The 18,398-nt window shown below is 41.5% G+C and overlaps 1 protein-coding gene across 2 annotated transcripts in view; it reads left to right on the top strand.

The window, feature by feature from the left end:
• Window positions 1–9,915: 9,915 nt before the first annotated feature.
• The window catches only part of LOC147417886 (Transducin/WD40 repeat-like superfamily protein), a 99,089-nt gene continuing 90,606 nt past the window's right edge, over window positions 9,916–18,398 (top strand). Inside the window, exon 1 of one of the 2 annotated variants that reach the window (XM_086506680.1) lies at window positions 9,916–10,284. In XM_086506680.1, coding sequence (XP_086362806.1) covers window positions 10,015–10,284 — 270 coding nt within the window. In that variant the 5' untranslated portion in view covers window positions 9,916–10,014. The remainder of the gene's footprint in view (window positions 10,285–18,398) is intronic. The other variant, XM_086506679.1, reaches the window with a different exon arrangement.

Below are 18,398 nucleotides of genomic sequence, written 5' to 3'. Positions count from 1 at the left end.
TTGCATAATCTTTGACTCCATCTCTTTACGCAACAATGTAATTTTAGCCGTATTGCAACTTGCATAGAGACCTGCCAGAGTATCTAAAGCTTATTTTGCTGATTTTGTTGAGCCAATGTGAGGAGGAATAGTGTGTATCATAGATAGTGCAATCAATGCATGAGCTTGTGCATTTCTAACATCCCAACGAGATTGCTTTGTTGTAGGCAAAACAAATCTAGTAGTTGCAATATCTTCAATAAAGCTTGCATCCAGAGAAGGCGCACGTACATCAAAGCCCTACACAACATTTCAAATGCCCTTTGACACAAGAACATGTGTCATCATGTAAGCCCACATGGATAGTTATCCCCATCAAATTTGTCCTCAACAACAAACATCTTGAAAACATCTATGTTGTTGTCAGCCATGGTGAGTGAATGCACCCAAAAGTAGGACTAGCATGTGCTATGTAGCACAACCCAAAGAGATCTATAAGGGACATGTTCTGCAACGAATTGCATTAACAATTTTTTGCACAAAAGGACATAATTGCCTACATAGTACTACTTTTAGTGAAAATGGATACAAAAATGAGGTCGAATCAAAATTCTGAGTACACCAAGCTAACAAAGAAAGAATTTGGATTAGCAAAATTCTCTATATCTTCTTATGACTATAAAGTTTTTATAGTCATAAGAAGATATAGAGAAGTGAAAGCCCTTTCAAGTGCTTCACATGATTATGAGTAATCCATGGTCTTTGGAGGAGCTCTATAGCTTTAATGGGATACATGTAGAGTCAAATAAGACACGTTCATCTACTAAGTAAAACTAGCAAAGATATTCTCTTTTCCTCCTTTGTACACCCAACAAACCAAATCTCCATCTACCACCAACTTTTTTCCTCCTTTTGTGTGCATTAGGTGATAGGCATGGTTCCTTAAGCCTTCCTTCCTTATCCTCTTGCTTAGAATAATGTCTTATCCTAGGTGCAATGTATTGCTCTTGAGATAAAAAAAGCATGGTCAAGCTTGTTTGATCCGAAAAGATCTCAAGTTCCTCAAGACTTTTCATAATTCCTTTGTTATTACATTGTCCACTCTCCCTCTATTCCTACAAGGTGTTTCTTGAGCAATAAACATGCCTATAATCCAAGAAACATAGGAAATCACCCATGGATTTTCTTTCTAAACTTAAAACAAAAATCAACTACATTGGAATCTTGGAAAGAGGTCCTCATTCCAAATTAAATATTCTCACACTGCTTTGGATGGTGCTATTTGTGTGAATCCTAAAAACACCAAATGTATTAAAAAATAGCCTAGTCCTCAATCTACTTATAGCATTTATTCCTTTCTTGAATTTATTAAATTTGATAGATTTGTTTGAAATTTCTCACGTGCAATTTTACACTCACAATAATGTTCCAAAAAAGAGTACATTTCTATTTGCATGAACAATATCAAGATCAATTGGTGCTAGGGATGGCAGTATGGATGTTGTCTAGATGTAAGATGATAATCACATTTTTTTTGCAAAATGAGAAGTAAAGAACTAAAAGTACTCAATTATGGCACTTCTAAGAAAGAAGTGGTAGTCATTACATATTCTCTGATTTCATTAATGAAATCTAGAATTTCATTAGAAATGATCAACCAAACATATATTATTTGATTTCCTAGTTATTAGATATTTCCATTATCGTTGATTTCTTGGACCATTTTAGAGCTAATATGCATTTTTCTCTCTTATTGAAACAATGAGTGACGCTAAAGGGAAAATCCTCCAGAGGAGGAGCAAGGGGTGGCATATAATCCACATGTAAAGCATCCAAGCAACTGACCAATGTAAGAGGCCTCATTTTCAACACAAAAATATCAATGTTTCTCTACATGAGTGCAAGCTCTTTGTTAACTTGTGATCACACAATAGAATGAAGATCATGTTTATGAGTCCAAGCAATCTATCTTGGAACCTTATTTGTTTGAGTTACACCTCTCACACTCACTCATGCACATGGATGCACATAGTATCACCCGATGTGATGCATGTTTCATCTTGGAGAGCAGACCTATGCTTTTATCATGTTCCCAAGGAGTTGATTATATACATCAACTTCCTTAATGTTCTTAACGATATTATTGACCGCAATTTTCATCCACAAATTGAATCTTTCCACTAGTAGCACAGTCATTCATGAACCGAGTGTTGTAAATTGCAGCCAACACAACTCTCTGTCACTCATATTAGTGTTGAGATCTCAACTTCTCATGGGTTCCACCATGCTTAGCCCACATAGTGGTTATACTACACCACTTTCCACCAAATATCACCACCTCCAAGTGTGTGCCACATTGATTTTGTGCCTTGAAATCCCTAACTTATCAAGGTGCTCCTACTACATACTGTAGAAGGTGTCAAAGTCATTAATGATTGATAACATAGCATTCAAATGAGTTTATGCTCTAGAGAAGCATCATCTTGTTAGCGAGTAACTCGTTTCATAATTTTTTTCAAGGGAAGGGTATGTGCCCATATGAAAACTCATTGTGTATGTGAACAATTGTGCAGTCTAGGCACACAAGCACATTTGCATAGGTTTAGACATTGCTCTTAAGTGTTAAAGCCATTAATTGTTGATAAGGTAGCATTAGGGAGATTTCATGCTCTAAAGAAACATCATCTTTTTTTTTTCCAAACTCACAAACCGTGAGTGTATGTTTTGTATTCATCAAAATAATGTACAAAGGTACCTCAATCTCGTGATGAGCCTTGAGGGATAATATATTACAATAGACAGTAACAGAGCTTCCCAAAGAGGCAAACAACTACCCCTCATCCAGTTAGTCTTATCCCCTCCAAACGAAATTGATGGCCCCTTTTCATTTGTCTGAGACCTTCCTGCTACCCATGGAGACAATCAATTCATTGCTTTTGAGAACTATCTCTATGAAGCTCACCGTATCAAGAACATTCTCAACACCCTGCGGTTCCTAGCCTTCCAGATTTCTTTAAAAAAGCAATATCTTACAACTTGAGTGCATACCAATAGCGCTTGGCTTTTCAACCTCTTCCCTCCAAGGAATATATCATTCTTATAGAAACCTATTTTACATGTTTTGTGGACCCACTGGCACATCTTCCTGAGAGGCCACTGATGGCCGGGCAGTCCTTGAATGGGTGAGGGAGGTCCTCACAAACTATTTTACAACCATTGTATCTATTTGTGCCAATCCCTCTAGCATGTATCTTCACTCCTGTCATCAATGCCCCCCACAATACCTTCTATACAAAAAGCACTTCGTTGTCATAGGCTAATGTGGGGCCCACATATTATTCACAATTATCTTCCATCTTGCCTTCGACCACTACATTCTCCATTGTTTGTTGACTCGGGGAGAGAACCAATCAGCTGAGACCATTAGAGAAAGATAAACATTCTCTCCATCTCTCTCTCTCTCTCTCTCTCTCTCTCTCTCTCTCTCACACACACACACACACACACACACACACACACACACACACATATACAATCTTTATATATATGTACGTCTATGTATGTATGTACACACAGACACACACAACAATCTTCACACACTTAAGATGATGATGATGATTTTAGTCTTTCACTTACTTCACTTTCAATTCATTTTTACTTGATTTTATTTTTATACGCAGACATTGAATTAGATCCACCAAGATTGTATCAGTTTGGTTTCATAGGTCATTTTGGCCTTTTGAAGACGTTTAATATAACATTTCATATCATTTCATCTCTCTTTCTCTCTCTCTCTCTCTCTCTCTCTCTCTCACACACACACACACACACACACACACACACACAAAAATTTTCAAGTGAGCGCTAGCGCCCACTTGAACATTAGTATGAGCGAGGTTAATGAGAGATGCGAGTTCGGGCAGAAACACAAAGAGCAGGGAAACAGGTTGCAGGCCTCGACATTGTAGACTCACATGCCATGATACCAAGTCGCCCAAGCATGGGTTGTTTGCATTCGCACCCTGCGGGGTTCCAATTGGCCCGCATGGTATCCCAAGAAGCGGGCAGCAGGCATTGCTTGTATGTCGGAGGAGATCCAAAGGGAGCAAAGCCGTTGTCGCCTCAAAAAATGTTGCCTATGGTGGCGAGGGAAAGAGCTGATTAGTTGGCTTGTGCAAAAGGATAGGTTGGCAATCTTGAATTCTTGGAATGAGTCTCTAGTACCAGTTACAAAAACCGACGAAGACCTGATCTTACTTCCATTTTTGCTTGATACAATATAACACTACTTAGAAAATTTACATTTGGATCAAAGCCTAGCCTCGGCATTCTATCATTACGTTGATGGACATTCAATAATATTTACATGGGATGGTGGGTAAAAGAGATATTTTCTTTCCCCAGTGTTGGGTTGTTTATATAATTGAACTGATGAGATAATTAGGGTGGAGATGTTGAGAAGAAGAGAGAGAAGGTAGAATAGGAGCGAGCTGCAGCAGTGAGCCAATACACATCGAAGGGATTTGTTCATGTAGCCCACGCTTTGGAAAGGAACATGGCATCAGTGAGAGTTCATCACGGAAGTTTATGCGCATTGAGGATTACTGCTAAAGGCTTTTGTGAGCAGGTTGTGAGAGTTGTTGGGGGATATAGGACGCAAGGTCCTCACCCTATTTGCAACTCATACTAGTGTTTAAGTGGGCGCTAGTTCGCTAGAGAGAGAGAGAGAGAGAGAGAGAGAGAGAGAGAGAGAGAGAGAGAGAGAGAGAGAGAGAGAGAGAGAGAGAGAGATGAAATGATAGGAAACGTTATATTGAACGTCTTCAAAAGGCCAAAATGACCTATGAGACCAAACTGATACAATCTTGGTGAATCCAATGTCTGGGTACAAAAATAAAATGGATTAAAAATGAAGAGAAAGTGACCAAAATCATCATCATCATCAGTGCCCAAAGATTGTATATATATATGTATACAGATATAGATATATGTATGTATGTATGTATATGAGAGAGAGAGAGAGAGAGAGAGAGAGATGGACAAAAGCTCCCTCCTAAAAGCTCGCTCCAGGAGGGAGCTTAATGTAATGTACCCAACATTTTTCAATAAAAGTATTTTTTTTCACTTTGCAAATATTTAAGATTCTCATTTTGTTAAGTCATAATGCGTTCAAACAAAACGATCGGAACGAAAATCGGACTCTTGAACTATTACTTATGGTCTTTATTCACTTGAAAACTATAGGTTGATGGGAAACTTAAGCCTCAAGATTGTATCTAATGATAAGAGTTGACCCTTTAGGAAAGAGAGAAATTTTAGAAAAAGAGGAGTATTTTTAGGAAAGAAAGAAGAGGGAGTTAAGTTTAGAGTTCTTGTCTTGGAAGCCAAGCTTCTTCTAAAATTGGAGAACCAAAATCCTGCTATATATACATATACATACATACATACATACATACATACATATATATATATATATATATATACATATAGAGCCGCGAACGTACGCGAACTTAGCTCTCTTTGCTTTCCTCTATTCTTAGCTGGCCTTGAGAGCCTATATATAGACCCCTCTCCCCTCACTTTCAAGGACATAGAGACAGACACACACTCTCAGAAGAAAAATCTCTTTTGTCTTGACGTCGGAGTTACCTTCTCTCCCTCAAACTCTCTCCCTCGAGCTCTTACCTTCAAGCCATCTCCATCTCCAAGTTTTCTCTACCATTGTCGTGTTGCCCTTGGAATTCTGGAGTTCTCTTTCTCTCTTTCCCTCTTCTCTACATCGATACGATGGCCCCGAAGCGAGTGACTCGAAGCTGGAAGGACGCTTATGTCGCTCCACCTCCAAGGAAGGTACAGAGGAAGGTATCAACTACTCCAAACGTTGCTCAAGCGGAGGTATTGGTTGCAAAAGAAGTCGAAGTCGTCCAACCTCAAACACGGGAGGTAATCGAACATGTCGCTAATCCGGTAAGATAAATTTATAATTCTGCATTGCTATTCATGATGACTTGGGAAGCTAAGCATAGGAAATCCCTTAAACTGTTCGAGAAACGTGATTCTATCACAAGAAACAAGCATATGTTTTCATAGATTAGTGAAAGAACTGTTTGATAAATTGTCACTGTTTGTTGAATTGTTATTGCTTAATAAATTTTTATTGTTTGATAAGTGGTTACTGATTGATATGAAGAATTGGTTGATCATGTTTGAAGAATCATTTAAAGAGAATAATTGTTGAAAGAATATCTTTTATTTCTCGCGAGTAGCGAGGTGATTCCGTGGCTAGCGGAGATTAAGTTGAGGTTATCGACTCTCTTTTGTTCCTCTCGGGTAGCGGGATGCCTGGTGGTTAGCAAGATGCCTCGCGGGTAGCGGGATGCCTCGCGGTTAGCAAGATGGGAAGGTTACGCAATTTGCGGTTAGCGAATAAATCCTTTGCAAAGGCTCTGTTGGTTAGACAAAGGAAGTCTGCGGGTAGCGACAGACTCATAAAAAATTGGAAAAGTTGTTTTTGTTGAAATATAGGGCTGTCTTCATTAGGCCTTGTTTGAATTGTTTTGGTATTGTTTGAAGGGCTGTATAAAAGAATCTGTGTATGGAACTAATTAAGGAACACTGTTTGTGTATGTAAAACAATGTGGTAGTAATTAGAAAACAAGATGAAAAGTGTGAGTGTGGGGTGGAAAGTGGGGGCTGGCTCAAGTTGCCAGTCAAGGATGGATGGTTTCAATTAGTCGAGAAACTCTCCACTCTCTCTTATTAAGAGAAGTGAAATTAGAGACTCATCCCGCCAAGAGTCGAGATGTCCCAAATCGACGTGCCCACAAGATTACTAATTAGTTTAAACTAAGTCTCATATCATATTTATGGTTTATGGATGGCGGCCGTGCCTCTTAAATGTGAGAAAAAAGGCGTTGTTTATGGATTGTAAATATGTCAATGAGATTTCATCTTTATGTTAGGAAACAACTTTCATTGGAATCTTAGATTTATCGACTTGGATTGTGGCGTATGACCCTTATAACCACGGAAACGATGGATAGAGGACTTCCTCTCTTCTGTTGCTCGTATCTCTACTTTGTGAAAACGGAGTAGGGTGTCGTCAACGAAAAAGGAGAATAAAAGAAGGCCATCTATCAAGTCACCCCAATCTTCTTGGGGTTGAGGACCTCACACTTTTTGAGGAAGCTTTTTTTAAATTTTTGCTCAACTGAGCAAAAATCTAAAAAAAACTCTCTCAAAAGGAGCTAAAAAGCTCTCTCCATACCTCAACTCGTTTTTCTTATGTAAGAAGAAGAAGCATGAGAGCCTATAGTTGACTAGAGAGGAAAAGCTCAAGAGCTATTTTTCTGCTTGCCATATGCCTTCACTTGGTCAACCTCAATTTTATTGGCTATGGGTGTTTCAAAGGTAGTGATTTTCTAGAAGCTTTAGATTACGCTGCAATACTTCTCACCAGGGTGGATGCAAACTCTTGTAGCTTGTAAGAAATTGTCCTTTTTGACTTTTATGCCTTCAATTTGCAGAAACAAAAGGTAGTCTCACTAGGAAGCAAGGACACTATTGGAGTTAGCTTCAGATAGAAGGTGGGGATGTTGTATGCACGGTTTCTTGATTGAAGCATTACAGTCTAGTAGTGCTCTAAGTTTGTATGATAGGCAATCAAACTTTGAATAGGAGCCTCAAAATTTCACATTTGTATTGCAAAGCATGTATAATAGACATCATGCATACAACAAAGTATTTATGGTCGCCACTAGCCCCAATCAATAGTAGGGAATGAACAATGTATTTGTGATTGGTTGTCACTTGAACTGAAACACATAGAACCAGAGGAGTAAGATTTCAGAGGCATGGACTTGTATGTATTTGAGGCGGCAGAGAGTGATGCAACATGGATTGCTCCACTTGTTTGCATCCTTGCCGTCCAAACCAACTTGTTGGCCAATCTGTCTCTGAGTCCCTTGCCCCATGCCGTGGGGCAAGGGACTTCCTCTCTTCTGTTGCTCGTATCTCTACTTTGTGAAAACGGAGTAGGGTGTCGTCAACGAAAAAGGAGAATAAAAGAAGGCCATCTATCAAGTCACCCCAATCTTCTTGGGGTTGAGGACCTCACACTTTTTGAGGAAGCTTTTTTTAAATTTTTGCTCAACTGAGCAAAAATCTAAAAAAAACTCTCTCAAAAGGAGCTAAAAAGCTCTCTCCATACCTCAACTCGTTTTTCTTATGTAAGAAGAAGAAGCATGAGAGCCTATAGTTGACTAGAGAGGAAAAGCTCAAGAGCTATTTTTCTGCTTGCCATATGCCTTCACTTGGTCAACCTCAATTTTATTGGCTATGGGTGTTTCAAAGGTAGTGATTTTCTAGAAGCTTTAGATTACGCTGCAATACTTCTCACCAGGGTGGATGCAAACTCTTGTAGCTTGTAAGAAATTGTCCTTTTTGACTTTTATGCCTTCAATTTGCAGAAACAAAAGGTAGTCTCACTAGGAAGCAAGGACACTATTGGAGTTAGCTTCAGATAGAAGGTGGGGATGTTGTATGCACGGTTTCTTGATTGAAGCATTACAGTCTAGTAGTGCTCTAAGTTTGTATGATAGGCAATCAAACTTTGAATAGGAGCCTCAAAATTTCACATTTGTATTGCAAAGCATGTATAATAGACATCATGCATACAACAAAGTATTTATGGTCGCCACTAGCCCCAATCAATAGTAGGGAATGAACAATGTATTTGTGATTGGTTGTCACTTGAACTGAAACACATAGAACCAGAGGAGTAAGATTTCAGAGGCATGGACTTGTATGTATTTGAGGCGGCAGAGAGTGATGCAACATGGATTGCTCCACTTGTTTGCATCCTTGCCGTCCAAACCAACTTGTTGGCCAATCTGTCTCTGAGTCCCTTGCCCCATGCCGTGGGGCAAGGGACTTCCTCTCTTCTGTTGCTCGTATCTCTACTTTGTGAAAACGGAGTAGGGTGTCGTCAACGAAAAAGGAGAATAAAAGAAGGCCATCTATCAAGTCACCCCAATCTTCTTGGGGTTGAGGACCTCACACTTTTTGAGGAAGCTTTTTTTAAATTTTTGCTCAACTGAGCAAAAATCTAAAAAAAACTCTCTCAAAAGGAGCTAAAAAGCTCTCTCCATACCTCAACTCGTTTTTCTTATGTAAGAAGAAGAAGCATGAGAGCCTATAGTTGACTAGAGAGGAAAAGCTCAAGAGCTATTTTTCTGCTTGCCATATGCCTTCACTTGGTCAACCTCAATTTTATTGGCTATGGGTGTTTCAAAGGTAGTGATTTTCTAGAAGCTTTAGATTACGCTGCAATACTTCTCACCAGGGTGGATGCAAACTCTTGTAGCTTGTAAGAAATTGTCCTTTTTGACTTTTATGCCTTCAATTTGCAGAAACAAAAGGTAGTCTCACTAGGAAGCAAGGACACTATTGGAGTTAGCTTCAGATAGAAGGTGGGGATGTTGTATGCACGGTTTCTTGATTGAAGCATTACAGTCTAGTAGTGCTCTAAGTTTGTATGATAGGCAATCAAACTTTGAATAGGAGCCTCAAAATTTCACATTTGTATTGCAAAGCATGTATAATAGACATCATGCATACAACAAAGTATTTATGGTCGCCACTAGCCCCAATCAATAGTAGGGAATGAACAATGTATTTGTGATTGGTTGTCACTTGAACTGAAACACATAGAACCAGAGGAGTAAGATTTCAGAGGCATGGACTTGTATGTATTTGAGGCGGCAGAGAGTGATGCAACATGGATTGCTCCACTTGTTTGCATCCTTGCCGTCCAAACCAACTTGTTGGCCAATCTGTCTCTGAGTCCCTTGCCCCATGCCGTGTCCCTCATGCGTAGCAATCCTTTGGGGGGGGGCGGGGGGGGGGGGGGGGGGGGGGGGGTGTAACGTCCTTAGGGTGTTACGCGTCGACAGGTGGCAGGAGGTGAGCTACCTTCATTTTTGCCACGTGGCATTTTTCTAAAGCCCGCGTTGTGGAAGTTGGAAGCCGTGAAAAATGGAACGAGGGGGGCTTTGCGTTGCAGAGCTCAACCAAGATCTCCATAGCCAGGAGTACAGCAGATCGGGATTGCAAGAGAAAGATAATGATCAAGGATCACTGTGGAAGGATTCCACTCAAGAAACGCAGAATGGTGCTGCGTGGAGCCTTGCGGAAGCATTTGCAGCTGCTTTGGAGCCTGGAATTGCCAATACCGATCCCTCTTACATTGCGACAAGGCGTTTTCTTCTCTACAGAAAAGCACTTTCTGGCATCACCCAGCGCCAGGTAACTCGGATCTATGTTGTGTGCGCTCCTTTGTTCCATGAAATTACCAGTAACACAAACTTTTTTTTTTGTAATTCTTTGGGATTAATTTACAAGTCGGAAACCTCAAGGCGAGAAAAACCCACAGAAAATATCATATACAAAAGCAAGAACACATGAGTGTTTATCAGCAAAACGCTAAAAGCATTCATAGGAAAGCCGATGCATGTGTGAAGTGATATCACCAACTTCTCAGGCAAAACGTAAAGATTGCTCGAGGGAAACCTTGGAAAACTGAAAAGGATCTGCATCAGCCCGAGAGAACATGCAACTATTGCAATGACGCCATAGAGTCCAATAAGCCCAATATCTGATCCACATCAGGAAAATCGCAAATTGTTGTAAGGAAGGCGGGAGAATGCCGAAAGCCGAGAACCTTTTATGGAAAACCACCAAGGGGAATCGGAGTTTATTCCAGTTGACACATGACGAAGAAACCCGCGAGAAATACAACAATCCCAATGGAGGTGACTAACAGTCTCTTCTGCAGCAGAGCAACGAACACAACGAGAGGAGCAGATACTGTGAGGATTCTAGGTACTAATCCTTTATTAAGTACTTAAACTCATGATTAAGACTTAAGAAACTGAACTGAACTCAAAGAAAAACTCAAAAGACTCTGTGTTTGATTGATTGATTGAAAGTGTGATACAAGGGCTCCTTATATAGGAGACGAAGAGACATAAATAAAAAGACACATCTCTTGGTGAAGAGACATGACTTTAGATGTAAAGACACATCCTTTCGGCTAAGAGTTGCAACCATTGGGCGAAGAGTCGCACCCGTAGAGCGAAGGGGTGTGACCAGTCGTCGAAGGAGTGTGGCTTTTGGCGAAGAGGCACGTCTCTTGGGCGAAGGGGTGTGACCATCCAAGTGCAGGGGTCCTCCTTGGCATGGCACTTCGCGTATCTGCATCAATGAGTAAGTATTGTAATGTAACTAAGTCACAAACGTGACATTCCCTCCCTCTTACAATAAAATCCCTATGTCAAATGAAAGTCTGTCGTTTGTCGAAGAATTCTTGGAGGAGGTGAGGGTATTGTTGCATTTCTTCATCAGTTTGCCAAGTAGAATCTGACTCATCTAAGTCCAACCACTTAATAAGAAATTCAGTTATGATCTTTTGTCTAGTTTCTTTTTGACGAACATTGAGAATCTTTTATGGGACAAGAATAATGTGTTCATCTTCAATTTCTGGCACATAAGAAGATAAGTCTGCAACAGGCAAATCTCCTTGAATATACTGTTTGAGCCCGGAAATGTGAAAAGTTGGATGAATTTTTTCCATGAAGGCGGAAGTTCCAACTTGTAGCTGAGAACTGAATTCTTCTTGATGATCTTGAAAGGTCCATAGAAGCGAGGTCGTAATTTTGGGAAGACTGACTTCACTGTTTTGTAGCGATGAGGTGCTACATACAATAAGACCAAGTCACCTTCTTTAAATTCTGCATATCGACGACGCTTATTTGCCTGCTTCTGATAACCTTGTTGGACATGTAGCAATTTATCTCGAATCTGTAGAAGGATATCTTGCATTTCTTGAACCAATTGATCTGCTAACGCTACTTTGTGTTGAAGAACAAAGTTCGTAGGCACAAGAGGAGTATGTCCATATGCTGCTTGAAATGGTGTCATTCGAGTTACCGAATGAGGAGAGTTGTTATAAGCAAACTCCACAAGTGGCAAATAATCCTTCCAAGATGCTAATCGAGTTTGAATGTAATGTCGAAGCATCTCTTCTAAAATTTGGTTCACTCTTTTTGTTTGACCATCTGTTTGAGGATGATAGGCCGAACTGAACAATAGATTAGTTCCAAGAGACTTGAATAGTGATGTCCAGAAATGTCCTGTAAACTTTGGATCTCTATCGGATTTGAGGGATTTTGGTAATCCATGTAATTTGAAAATATGTTGTACGAATGTGTTGCAACATCTGGAGCAGAAACTGTTTTCTTGCAAGGTATAAAACGTGCCATTTTGGAAAATCGATCAACTACCACAAGAATTTGAGCATTGCCTTTAGGGGATCGAGGCAAAGTGGTAATAAAATCCATGCTGATACTTTCCCATCTTTCGTTAGGCACGGGTAAAGGTTGAAGTAAACCTTGAGGTAACTGTCGAGAAGCTTTCATGATCTAACATGAGTGACAAGCTTTTATAAACTTAATAACATTTGCTTGCTTCTGCGGCCAAAAATATGTTGCTGACAAAAGCCGATATGTTTTGTTAATTCCAGGATGTGCAGCAAAAGGTACTTCATGATGTTCCTGTATCAAAATCTTTCTCAAAGAGCCTTTGTGTGGAACACAAATACGATCCATGTAGTAGATTAACTCATCCACGATTGTATATGCTGCAAACATATTCATCTCTGATGGAGTGGGACTTAGAGATTTGAGGGCTCGAAAAACATCTCCAAAGTCTTTGTCTGTCAAATATTCATTTTTAAAACATGCAGGAATTTCCATCTGCACATTTGTAATGGCAAAATTGGTTGCTTGAGGCATGCGGCTCAAAGCATCTGCTACCACATTTTGTAGACTAGGCATATTCTGAATCACCATGTGAAAATTTGCCAAAAATTCAACCCATCTTCCTTGTCGAGGATTTATCACTAGTTGAGTAAAAATATACGTTAAAGACTGATGATCTGTTTTAACCACTGAATCTGCGCCAAGAAGGTAATGTTTCCAAGCGTAGTAAGCATGTACGATAGCCAAAAATTCCTTATCATATTGGGTATCACCTTTGTATTGTTGAAAATTTTCGACTATCAAAAGCAATGACACGATCATTTTGCATGAGAACACCACCTGATGCTTCATCAAAAATATCGATTATCACGTCAAATGGTTGAGTAAAATCTGCAATTGCTAAGATAGGTGTTGTCGTCAAAGCATGCTTGAGTTCATTGAAAGACTTTTCTGCTTCAAGAGTCCAATGTAGCTTATCTTTCTTTGTCAATTCCGTTAGAGGAGAAGCAATATCTGAGAACTTATGGACTTTAGTGTGATAAAAATTAGCAAGACCCAAGAAAGATCGCATATCTATAATAGTGAGAGGTATAGGCCAGTCAACAATGACCTTAATCTTCTTTGGATCCACAGCAATCCCTGTAGCAGAAATCACATGTCCAAGGTATTCCATGTGATCTTTGAAAAACTCGCTTTTCTTTTTGTTGAATTACAACACATTTGTACGTAATGTCTCAAAGACAATCTGCAAGTGTTGTTTGTGATCCGCCATGGTTTTACTAAAGACAAGGATGTCGTCGAGGTACACGATCACAAATTTATCCAAATAAGCGCCGAAAATTTCATTCATCAAGGTCATGAAGGTTGCTGGGGCGTTGGTTAACCCAAAAGGAACGACCAGAAATTCATAATGACCATACTTTGTCCGAAAAGCTGTTTTGTATTCATCGCCAATTCTAATGCGAATTTGGTGATAACTTGATCTCAGATCGATCTTGGAATAGACCCTTGAACCCAATAGTTGATCAAAGAGTTCATCGATGTGAGGTAAAGGAAATTTGTTTTTTATTGTCAGCTTATTGAGAGCACGATAATCAATGCAAAGACGCATGGAGCCATCCTTCTTTTTTACCAATAAGACTGGAGCGCCAAAAGGACTTTTGCTGGGACGGATATGACCTTTATCCAATAAATCTTCCAACTGTCGCTGAATTTCTTGAGATTCTGAATATGAAAAGCGATAAGGAGCTCGAATTGGAGGAGGTTGTCCGGGAATCAAATCGATTGTATGATCCACAGGACGACAAGGAGATAATGTAGTTGGGAGCTCATCAGGAAATAAGTCCACGAATGGTTTAAAGAAAGGCTGTTGCAAGTAAGCAGTGGTTGATGTTGAGGATTTTGAGGTTTCTTCCGTTTCTGCTTCTTTTTCTCGCAACATAATCAAGGCTGTTGCACAATCACGCTTGCGAACCAAACGCTTAACTTGTAAAGCTGAGACCAAGGTGATAGGCTTTGCATTAAAAAGACCACGAAGTTCTACTTCTTGATAAAGCCGAATCGAATGATCTTTGAAATTGATGACAGGGTCATACTGATATAGCCAAGATTGACCAAGAATCATGTCGTAGTGTGATAAGGACATTACTGCAAAGCTTAATTGATCCTGGTAATCCTGAATTTGAAATTGTAACTGTTGAAGTTTCTTGTTGCAGTTAAAAAATGAACCATCTTCAAGTTCCACTTGAAAAGCTTCCACACTCTGTTAGGTGGGTAGGTAAAGCTTAATGACTAAAGAAGTGCTGACAAAATTTGTGGAACATCCACTATCTATGAGCACATTGATTGGATGTTGACCAATGAAACCAAGAAGACTGAGCACCTGGTTAGAAAGATCAACATGAACTGAGGTGCGATTGTGGGCATTTAGCATTAAGGCGCTAACCACTTTGGATACTCTAATCGCACGAATTGCTTGTTTGCCTTTGTCTTTTATAGGAGGTGGATAGTGTTCTGCATCTGTGCATGACTCCATATTTGAATTTTGCCTTATATTTGAAGGGTTTGGACGCTTCGGGCATACATACCACCTGTGTGATCCACCAAAAATTGTGCACAATCCTGTGCTACTGGACTTAGAGGTGGAGGGAGTCGATGAAGAGGCTTGTTCTCCTGAACCATTACGACGGCCGTTACGTCGGCGGTCGGACCGAAACTGTTCTCGATTCCGATTGTTGTTGCCGGAAGAGGAACCGTTATATGATGTTGCTGCTTGTCCAGAGAACCGAGGCCGAAAAGACTGCTGTCTAGAAAATTGTTGTCCAGAAGACTGAGGCTGCTTTAGTGAGCGCCGATTAGGGTTAAAGTTGCTTGGGCGACCACGTTGAGGAAAGCAGCCACTGGTTGAAGACTGGTTGCCCATGTGGTCCGTGTTGGACGGCGATTGTCTCCAAGCCGTTCGACATAAGCAATGGCAGCATCCAGTGTAGTTGGGTTAAACTTTTGTACATCATCCTTCAGGTTGGGTTCAAGAGTCCATCGATAAAACCGTGTAGTTTATCCCGAGGAAGTGAGGGTCTCTATCTCCAGAGTTAGCCTTTGGAACTCTGTGAGATACGCGGCCAAGGAACCTGTTTGGTTGAGGCGGCGGAGAGAAGACCGGGCATGAAAGTCCGCATTTGCAGGTTCAAATGCTTTGCGAATGGAGCGCTGGAATTTGTCCCATGAAAGGGTGCGTTTACCATCAACTCCTCTACGTTGCCACCACAGGAATGCTGTGTCTTTAAATAAAGAACTGGCTAATGCAACTTTCTTACTTTCTACCAAGTCCGTATTGGACAGGTAGACCTCCATCTTAAATATCCATTGGTCTAGCACACGCTTGTCGCGGCGACCATTGTATGGTTCTGGCAGCTTAACATCGAGCTTCTTTTTTTGTGCGGAATTAAATTTTTTATAAAGAAGCTGTAATTCAGTATTGTCTACCTCTACTGTAGGATCTGGTTCGTCTTCGTGTGCGTCCACTAAAGCTTCTGAAGAAGAGGGTGTAGCAGCAGATGGGTTTGCTCGAGAAGAAGTGTACGTCTGCTGCATCTGCTCCAAACGAGTGTTGAGGGAAGCAAGACTTGTTGTAAAAGTCTGTTGTAAAGCTTCCATTTGTTCCTTGAGAAGAGCAAGCATCTGTGCCTGCTGGCCATTTTCTTCTGCTTGGGACATGGTTTTGCCTCAAAGAGAGTATCGAGGAGACGCTGGAGAAGTATGAGGCAGGAACAGGAGAAGCTGGTTCTAATGAGTCGCCAAGCTTTGCTAGAAAGTCGGAGTCGAAGTCCGAATCTTCGAGATCCTCGATCTCTTCCACTGGAGGTGTTTCTGTTGGAGTAGGCGACAGAGGTGTGTACTCCGGAATGCGTAACTCGATGTGAACACGTACCGGGGGTTGAAGGGATATAATATTGTTGACTACGTCTACTCTGCACTCTGCCAGTGTGTAGGCAAGATGGGGGTAACGACCGAGGAGAAACTCGTAATGCTGAAGATGCGGAGTTTCGCAGGTTAGAAAAATATGCCACACCACCCAAGTCTGGAACTGTGTCTCATGGCGGTGAGTGACGTAAAGTAAATATTCCTGCTGGACCGACACGGCCTGTGGCACGGGAACAGGTGCAGGGACGGGTTCTGGAACGGGTTCTGGAGAGTCCGGAATTATAATAATCTCTGGTTCGGTTACGGCCAATTGTTCGGGCTCTGGAGTATCCGAAATAAAAATTACCTCTGGTGCCGGGAGCGAATGTGACGGCAAAATGGCATCGGGAATCTCGTCTATATACGAGAGATAGGGCACTGGAACGTTGAAAGCATCGTCGGCCATGATGGCGAGAAATCCCGCGCGCGCACCAGGCGAAGGCCAGACTGCAGAGCGCGGAGAAATGGGTGAAGAGGGAGCGGCGGATTGTACTCACGCTGGTTGCAATTGCCCATAGCGCTGGCTGTAATCTTTATTTTTTTTCAATATTTGGTACCCAATGGGTGCCCACTTAAATTAATTGGGCGGTCGGCCAAGGCCCTTTAAAATTTTAAAGGGTGGCCCTCTTATTAAATTCAGCGCTGGCTGTTAAAAAACTTACGCTGGCTGGGCAGAATTGTCATCGCAGCCTTCTCTTTTGCCTTGTGTAGCGTTCTGTGACGAAGAGTTGCCATCGACGGCTGGCTGTGCTGAGGATGCCTCTTGAGACGGGTGCCCTTGGGGTGAGTTGGACCATGTGGAGAGTCACCAATGAAGAGACACCGCGAAGGGGTGCAAAGCAGCCCGCCTAAAATTTCAGCCCGTCGGAGCAGGAAGTCCGCCAAAGGGGTGCTCACGAGTACTCACAGGTTCACAAGTACTCCTTAGCACTTGGAAAGGCACACACTTCCGCTCTTATCCATGTAGTAGCACGCGAATCACATATGCACACAGCCATGCTGCTATTTCTGGGTGACCGTATTATGTTTTTTTATACGAGAACATAAGTAATTTATGTTACCTCATGTTGAGATGTGTGCGTAAGCCACCGTTCTTCCGATTCCATACAACGCCGGGAAAGGGGGGGGTAGAGTGTAGCGTCGAGGGTGAGAGGCTCACAACCGTAGGGTCCCGGGAAAAAAATTTGCTCTGATACCACTGTGAGGATTCTAGGTACTAATCCTTTATTAAGTACTTTAACTCATGATTAAGACTTAAGAAACTGAACTCAACTCAAAGAAAGACTCAGAAGACTCTGTGTTTGATTGATTGATTGAAAGTGTGATACAAGGGCTCCTTATATAGGAGACGAAGAGACATAAATAAAAAGACACATCTCTTGGTGAAGAGACATGACTTTAGATGTAAAGACACATCCTTTCGGCAAGGAGCTGCAACCATTGGGCGAAGAGTCGCACCCGTAGAGCGAAGGGGTGTGACCAGTTGTCGAAGGAGTGTGGCTTTTGGCGAAAAGGCACATCTCTTGGGCGAAGGGGTGTGACCATCCAAGCGCAGGGGTCCTCCTTGGCATGGCACTTCGCGTATCTGCATCAATGAGTAAGTATTGTAATGTAACTAAGTCACAAACGTGACAGATACGACGTGCAGTGAGCAAGGAGCCTACATGGAGCACTCCAAGCAGGCACCGCCAAAGAAACAACCGCTCCTTCAAAGGAAAGTGGCTCTTCCGAAGGGCAGAAAGTGTTTTGGTCCACCGTGTAGCGGGCTTGTGCATTGACCATAGAGCATTACAATGATCAGCACCCCGGGGCTGAGGCAAAAGAAGGGCATAAACATTGCTAGCAGACATGGCTTGAAAGGGCGTTACCCGGAGACACCAATCAGCCATGTAATCCTCATCAAACAAAGGTGGAACCGGCAAAAATTCAACCAGCATGTGGTGAATGTCTCTCCAAATGTGACGGTAATGCATACCCAATCCAAAATGACGAGCAACAAGAGGAAACTTAAAGTGTACCCCGCCTCATCAATCACATCACCGACCACTTGAAGGCACGACAAGCGAGAAAGTATGCTTGGCGAGGCGAGCGGTCTACCAAAGTAAGAGAGAAAACCCGATTATAATAAAGGCTCTCCAA

The sequence above is a fragment of the Adiantum capillus-veneris genome, chromosome 30 (assembly GCF_014529385.1).
Source record: "Adiantum capillus-veneris isolate H3 chromosome 30, ASM1452938v2, whole genome shotgun sequence".
Taxonomy (NCBI): Eukaryota; Viridiplantae; Streptophyta; class Polypodiopsida; order Polypodiales; family Pteridaceae; genus Adiantum; species Adiantum capillus-veneris.
The sequence above is the reverse complement of the archived record's forward strand: the minus strand, read 5'-3'. Positions and strand labels throughout refer to the sequence as shown.